The 8,488-nt window shown below is 35.4% G+C and overlaps 1 protein-coding gene across 1 annotated transcript; it reads left to right on the forward strand.

The window, feature by feature from the left end:
• LOC120292783 (senescence-specific cysteine protease SAG12-like) lies at positions 1–1,278 on the forward strand. Its single transcript, XM_039311207.1, has 2 exons — positions 1–490; positions 692–1,278. The coding sequence occupies exons 1-2, from the start codon at positions 49–51 to the stop codon at positions 1,276–1,278; spliced, it is 1,029 nt and encodes a 342-aa protein (XP_039167141.1). The 5' UTR covers positions 1–48.
• The last annotated feature ends 7,210 nt before the right edge of the window (positions 1,279–8,488 follow it).

An 8,488-nucleotide genomic window follows, 5' to 3' on the forward strand; every position in this document is an offset into this window, starting at 1 on the left:
TCAACAAGTCACTCCATTTGTGTCCTAGACAGTACCCAAAGCATTACTATGGCCAAACAAAATAAGTTCTCAGTCCTCACATCAACCACTCTTTTGGTCATTATAGTTTCTATTTCGGAAATGCTTTGTAGCCCTCTTGAAGAGCAACAATTGTTAAAGCAACATGAGGAGTGGATGGCAATCCATGGGCGCATCTACAAGGATGCGATCGAAAAGGCCAAACGGCTTGAGATATTTAAAGAGAACGTTAAGCGCATCAACGCCTTTAATAATGGTAAGGATGTGGGATATAAACTAGCTGTGAACAAGTTCACAGACCTAACTAACGAGGAGTTCCGTGCTTCCTCCACCGGCTACAAGAGGCCTACAAGGGTCCTGTCCTCTGGGGATGAAAAACCGTTCAAGTATGCGAACTTCACCGCCATTCCAGCTGCCTTAGACTGGCGAACCAAGAAGGCTGTGACACCTGTCAAGGATCAAGGCGACTGTGGTGAGTGGAAAATCAAAATTTGTCTTACGAAAATGACAATTCTCATGTCGTACACAAGCTGTTAAAAACAGGCAACAATTGCACATATAGCAGATAACAATATTACCTGTAATTCACTGTTGCATTCATTTTACACCTATCATACTACACGTATGCGTATGTCTTTTAATTTGTAATTCATTCTACTATCTTCCTGTGCAGGAAGTTGTTGGGCATTCTCGGCAGTGGCAGCTATGGAAGGGATTACCATGATCAAGAAGGGGAAGTTGGTGCCACTCTCAGTACAAGAACTCGTGGATTGTGACGTTGACGATAATGGCTGCCATGGCGGGCTCATGGACAGGGCCTTCAAGTTTATCAAGAGCAAGGGCGGACTCTCCACCGAGGCGAACTACCCCTACCAGGCAAATAACGGAACCTGCAATACGGCCAAGATGGCAAACCCCGCGGCCTCAATAACTGGATACCAGGATGTGCCGGCCAATAACGAAAAGGCCCTCTTGCAGGCCGTGGCAAACCAGCCAGTCTCGGTGGCAATTGAGGGGAGCGGGTTCAATTTCCAATTCTACTCAAGCGGTGTGTTCTCTGGCTCGTGTGGAACCAGTATCGACCACGCCGTCACGGCGGTCGGGTATGGGAAGACCTCCAGGGGAACCAAGTATTGGCTGCTGAAGAATTCATGGGGCACTGGATGGGGTGAGAGCGGGTACATGAGGATCCAGCGGGACGTGAGTTCTAAGGCTGGTCTCTGTGGCCTTGCCATGGAAGCTTCTTATCCAACCGCATGAAGAAAGAAGAAGAAGAAAAAATACAGTATGAGCTTATATATGTGATACTGGTTCTTAGGCTCTCTATACGTATGAAATAATGTCTAGTGTCTCTGTAAAAGAAGCAAGTGTAAGTGACAATACGTCACTAGGGGTGGTGTATCCTCCAACGGAAACTGCATGTTCTTAGCAAAATTAGGGGCCTGCCAACTAAACTCGGTTTCAAGAGTTTGAATAATTGTGTGGGACAAGATAAAGAACTTAGTCCCGTGAATGAATGGAATACTTTCATCAACGTGATTTTAAGTACTGAATTGGGCCCAACACCATAAATATCATCCTGAAATGTGCTTTTCTTGATAGATTACGGACCAGCACAGGTGGTTATTCCTGTTTGGTTAAAATCTGCAAACCGTAGTTCATCGCATTCACCCATTACGCTATGTACTTCTTCTCAAAAGAATGAAGCCAAAAAAAAAAAATTGCAGAAAATTGTCTAGTAGGATTCGACGCAGTATGCTGCCTCGTAATGGGAGGACTTAAGAAGGAGTTAAAGTTTAAGGGTGCATTTGTTCGTGAAAAATTTAATGATAAATGAAAATATTTTTTTGAAAAATGCTTCATAGAATACGATTGATTTTCCTTTGTTTGTTGTTATATGATCGAAAACATTTTCTAATGCTTGGACCCTATTAGAAAATAATTTTAATCTCATAACTTATCTCCCCTCGATTTCACTCGACACTTAAAATAAATGAGTTATTGACCATGTAAGCATGGTATTTGCTCATTTTTATTTTAATTAGTTCATATGAGACTTATTTTTTATGCGCACCTAACGTGTGAATTCTCACTATCTTGTCACTCCTCTATATAAAGGTGGGTTCCCTATGTTTAATCAAATTGAAAATGGAAAATCATCGCAAAAAAATTGGCAAAGAAAGCAAGTGGAGAGTACCCTCTATGAAGGTGAACCCAATTAATGTACATTGTTGGATGAGATCAAATCCACGTGATCAAACCATGTACGTGAGTTGAGTTCATATGCACCCAAGTTATTTTTATTGCTGAGACTTACTATTGAGATGTAAGTATGAATTGTGTTAAAAAGTTCTACATTGAAGAATTGATATAGTATGTAATAATTAATATATCATAATTGATTCAAAACTTATTGACTTAAGTTTTTAAGTAATTGTGAGTCAAATTGATTAGATGATGTGCATGAATTTAGCCTCTCTCTTGGCAATCTCCCCCAAGTGAAAGTATTACCTTTTTATTATGCACTCCCAACAGTTACTTCGGTATAGTTACTATCCAGTGACAATATAGGTCTAGACATTTTTGCAAGAAAAATGCCTTTGATAATTTGGAGGGTCAATAAGAACCACCAAAGTTAAGTTTCTGAAAAGAAAGCATGACACTGAGAACTATAATTTAGTGGAACATCAACATGAAGTTCGCCTTGTATCTTGGTGAAGCCCTTGTGGAGATCAGCGCCTAGAGAGAGGCCTACGCCGCTTCGTCTTGGGCGGCCTCCTCGCTTCTTCTCAACGACTAGTCAGATGATGATGAGGATCTTACTTTCTTCGATTGTGGGGGTTAAAACAAGCCTAGACAAGGCGGCCAAGACCAATCTATATATCTGATTTAGCTAGCTAATGATCTACTTTTCACGGAAAAATTTCACTTTCTTCTTATTTGATGACTTTGATAGTACGTGGATGACTTGAAAGATGTCAAATTAACATTGTATCCACATATATGATTTTTTTTTCTTTTTTTTTTTTTGGTAAGGTAAGATTGTATTAACTTTCAACCAACACACCCCTTCTTAATTTCATGTTAAAAATAAACAATGCACTTTGGATAAACATTGGATTACGTGCCCTGTTATATGAATCCAAATATACTCATTTTATGTCGAGATGAGGAGCATTTTGTTAGGAATTATTACCCAACTTATCTCTGAACTTTGATGTAATGTGTAATATCGTCCATGATTTTTAATTTATTCAATGATATCCCTAAAATTTAGCTCAGTGTCCAAAGTCATCTTTAAATTTTTAACTTGTTTAATGTAATCTCTGATTTTTTTTTTTTTTTTTTTTTGTGAATGTTCAATTTATCCATAAACTATATGAAAATATTTGATGTTCTCCCAAATTTGAATGAAGGGAAGGAAAACATTGAAAACTTTTATATAATCCAATGATTAAATTAAACATATAGGAATCACATTGAACAAATTAGAATTTAGGAACGACATCACATAATAGATTAAAATTCATGGACCACATTGAATAAATTAAAGATTTAAGGACGACATTAAATATTAGGTCAAAGTTCTAGAATTATTTATGTCATTGTTTTATCAATTTCTACCAATTACATAAAAATTAATTTACTAGAAAAGTGTAAAAATATAAGGGAAATTACATAGAAAAGTATAATAAAATCGAAAGGAATAGAAAGCGGGAATGGTTGGACGTGGTCCACGAATTAGTCACGTTACCCTCTTTCATGCACTTGGTATTTGGACGTGCCAATTAAAAATTTAAGTGGGATGACGTAGGCTATAATGAGTACTATATAATGTGGAACAACGTCCTGCTCTTCTTGTCCAATCACTTTTTCCCTTCTCTTTTTCTTTTATATTGTAGCATATATCAAGATCGATATGTCAGATTTGACAATTTCCATTTCTGATTTAGTTTTTCACTTTTACTCTCTTTTTGTTATATTTTTGTTAATTTTCCTCTAAGCAATATATTAGGTAGTTTAACTTTTTTAATTTCAATGCATCGAAAGCTAGAATCATGAAGATATTTTTTGAGAGTGAAGTGAGACATCTATTTATCTATTTCTAGCTTTCTTAAATTGAGTAATAAATTGTTTGATCTATTCATTATTGCATAATATATCCTAGCCAAATTGACAACTATTATTTTAGATATGGTTATATAAAATTGAGAATGGAATTGCATTTCTATTTCTACCCAATTATTTTAATTGTGCAGCAGATTGGTATACTAGGTGAAAACCGTCTTTGACAAAGACAAAGGAAATAACTTAAGCCTTAGCCACATTAGACAGGATATCAACCAATATGCTCAATGGTTGATTATTCTTGTTCGCCAGTAAAAATAGAAAAGTCAGGAGTCTCAAATCTTCTAGGACGAGGTATGGTATCGATCTAGTTTGAATGTAATTTCATATAAATGGGTCTAATAATTCCTCCTTTTACTACTAACTCCTGTTAAACTTTGTCAGCCAATCTTACGGATTGAAATTTTGATTTGAGAGCATCCTACCTGTTGAAACTTGATTTTTAGCCAGTGTGTCATTAAAATGTAAAAAATTTGAGATTTGGGTTTCCGATAGCAATGGAGTCTCATTTTTCGGCCAAAAAGTGTCTTCTTTTATTTCTTTCTTTTGCATTATTTTTTAAAGCAATTTCTAATTCATTTTTAAGAAAAACCTGAAAGATTAAACGGTTGAATTTTGGGTTGACTTTTTTTATTAACACTTTGACCAAGTTGATAGAAAAGTCAACCCTAGATCAAAATTTGAATTTTTATCCAAAAAGATGCCATTTAGCCTTAATTTCACTTTTATCAAATTAATTTATCAAAATTCAAAGATTTAACCAAAAAATAACTTTTTAAGAAAAGACAATTAAATTGTTGATTTTTTGGTCAAAATTTAACCAAAAAAATTGGAAAAGATAAAAAAAATGCACAAAAATATTTCTTTTAATATCAATTTGACTTTTATGTCAAAAATTTCACAAAATTCGATTAAGAACATTCTTTTATGAATTTTTCAGTTTTAGGTTCTAAATCAACCAAAAATAAAATTGCTTTTATTTTAGTCATAATTAGACATACTTCCTTATTTGATATTTGGTTTATGGACTATTTTAAATTTGCCTATGGATTCAATTTCGCGAATTGTCAGGTCAAAATGTGAATTGCCGTTTTAAGCCTCAATTAGGGGACCGAAATCGATTTTTAATAAATTGCAAACGGATGATTGTTTCTCACTCATTTCCTTAATATAAGTCTAAATTTGAAATTGATTTTGAAAAATTCACACATAACTTATCAATTTGAAGAATTTTATCCTCCCGAGCATAAGAAAGTGAAACAATTAAGCTTCAATCAACAAAATTCAAATTGACCCATTCATGGTTATGGTTTAATTTCATAAATCTAGGTCCAATTTGGATATTGGGCCTAGATTCATTTTTTTATAGAAGCATAAGCGCTTTAATTCAAAGTCAATTCGGACATGATAAGTGATCTTACACATTGGTAGTTTATTAGATAGGACAATTGTGACATTAATTGAATTTAATTTTAGTTAATTTACAATTTTGCTTATTGAATTGTAAATTTATCCATTTTACCCTTTAGGCCCAAGACTTGTGTTTATGTTTCCATCGCTGATGCTTTGATTGTACTAAATTGGCAACCCTCATTTCTCGCTTGCAGTGAATTAATTTGGCGATAGATTCCATTTTTAGTTGCAAAAAATCATTTTCGTGGTAAAATATGGGACAAGGTGTCCTTAAAAAATTGCCACAAGCATTATTTGATGGCCCGGAATGCTTTATACAAGGGATATTGACATGAACATTCCCTAAATTTTGGCCTATTGTGCAATATTGTTTTTGAATTGTAATTTATTTAATACGATCTAACTTTGGCCCAATTGTAATATCATTCATGAACTTGTAATTTATTTAATGTGATCTACGAACTTTTAGCACTTAAAACTCAATGCTTAATTTCTAAGTACTTAATTCTTTTTATCAAACGAGTCTTCAGATGATAGAATATTTGACGAATTTCACTCTAATTGTGGTTATTAGCAAACCCACCCACTACCCTTTTCTTTTTTCTTTTTCTTTTTTCACAAAGAAGGGGAAAATGAAGCCAAAAGGGCAATGTCCACAAGTGATGAAACTTGAATTTCTAGAAGCAATGAAACCCTTTGACAGTGGCAGTGTTGATTCGTCGCACCAATGAGCCATGTACCTCGTCAGGGAGATCTTCCACAGAGAACTCGTGTTTGATCCCATCATTTATTCAAAACTTTAAGTCAATAAGTTATAGAACAACTAAAATATATTAATTACCCCATCTTACACCATATTTGTCATGGTTAAAGCTTCATTTGTTTTATAATTTCCTTAATTTCTTGTTTAACTCATGAATTAAATTTATTAAGCAATATCTCAAATTGTAAAAATAGAATTTTATATAATAAAAAAAAGTAGAGTCCATTTCAAACACGTTTTCGCGGGCCTCGTCCAGTAATAATTTCAGCAAGTTAAACAAATAACCATCACGGATGTGCTCCTGATTATGATAATTCTGTAAATCGGAGACGACACTCATCCACATTCTCCTTTTGATTTCAACGAAAGTGGAATATTCACCACGTTCAGAATTATATATTATTCTCATACGAACTTTCTTTGACCAAATAAAGTTGAAGTTGAAGACGACCAAGCTTCACAATTACCAATGAACCTGGTTAGTAACCCAATTAAGAGTCTAAAATTAAAAAGTTCGGTAGAATTATAACTAATATCGACTTAAAATATTCAATTAAATACACAAAATTCATTCAATATGGTGAGTAAGAAATGTGTTACTTCATTTATTAAGTAGAAAAATGTAATCAATGGCACTTAGAATAGTGCCAATGATACTACTAAAATCTATCGACAATGGTCACAGTTTCTTTTACAGTAAGAAAATCGACAATATTCCCCGTTCAATTCAAATGCTTATTTAAATAACTTTTACTGTCAGCACTTGTACTTCAATACTTAAATTCTCAGCATTTAGTCTAGATGGTGGACTGTAGATAACCCCACCTTCTAAAGATGGAAAAGATGAAGCCATAAAGACAATTTCCAGAGGAGAGGAAACGTGGATTTCTAGAAACAATAAAACGTATTCATAACGGCAGTGTCGGCTAGGCGCACCAAGGAGTCATGTAACTCGTCGAGAGATCATTCGAAGAGAGCTCAAGTTTATCAAAGGAGTCTTCAGTTAATAGATTATTTGAGAAGTTTCACTCTAATAGTGGGTTATAAACAAACTCCACTCACTGCCTTCTTTCACAAAGTAGGGAAAGATGAATTCAAAATGGTAATGTCTAGAAGGGATGAAACTTGAATATCTAAAAGCAATGAAGCCTTTTGATAGCGGCAGTGTTGACTAGTCGCACCAATGAGCCATGTACCTCGTGCAGAGAAATCTTTGAGAGAGAGCTAATCTTTGATCCCGTCAACATTATCTAGTTGGGCTTAACATTTATTCAAAAATTTAAACCAATAAACTATGAACCAACTAAAATATATTAATGACCCCATCTTAAACCATGTTTGTAATACTCAAGATTCCGTTTGTTCCACAGAAAATGTGATATTTATGAAAAGGAAGATAACAAATTTTATTAGTGTTTAACCAAGACTAGAAAACTATGACCACCCCAAAAAAAAAAAAAAAGACAAGATGAACTAGCAAATATTTTTCATAATTTGGTAAGAAAATTTTTATTTGTTTTTCATAAATATATATACACTGTTCAAGTGCTAGTGATTTGTGTATGGATAGCCGAGGAACCCAAAGATGGGCGCTAGGGTCCCAAGACCAAATCCTCAACTCCCGAGCATGAACACAAGCCCTAGTCTTGGATCCTTAGGGATCGAAACTAAGCCCAAGAATTCGATTCACATGCTTGGCTCCCTGGCGCCTCAACCTAAGCTATAGAGATTGTGCCTAGGTCCCCAATGCCCAAGCCTAGGTCCATTGAGACTAGGTCTAGCACATAGGGGTGAGACCCCAGCACTTGAGACTAGGGTAGGACTTAGGTACTGGTGCCCACACCCAGGTCCATTGGAGATTGGGCCCAAACACATGACCCCAGCCTCAATGTTTCTGAGCCTAGCATCATGACCATGGGCATTGGTATCTTGGGCTTGCCTTGGTGGACCCAGGTGCGGTGGCGGGTGGGCATTGGTGTCTTGGGCTCAGCCTTGATGGACTCGAGCATGGTAGCTAGGGTTTGACGCATGACCTAGATTGACCTCAATTAGGGTGTTGGGGACTTGGCCCAACTACATGGGCTCATGGATGAGCATCGAGGTTTCCATGCTTAAGTTTTGGTAGGAAAACATTTTCTATTGACTACGAAAATAGTTTCTATTAAC

Source organism: Eucalyptus grandis, chromosome 4 (assembly GCF_016545825.1).
Source record: "Eucalyptus grandis isolate ANBG69807.140 chromosome 4, ASM1654582v1, whole genome shotgun sequence".
Taxonomy (NCBI): Eukaryota; Viridiplantae; Streptophyta; class Magnoliopsida; order Myrtales; family Myrtaceae; genus Eucalyptus; species Eucalyptus grandis.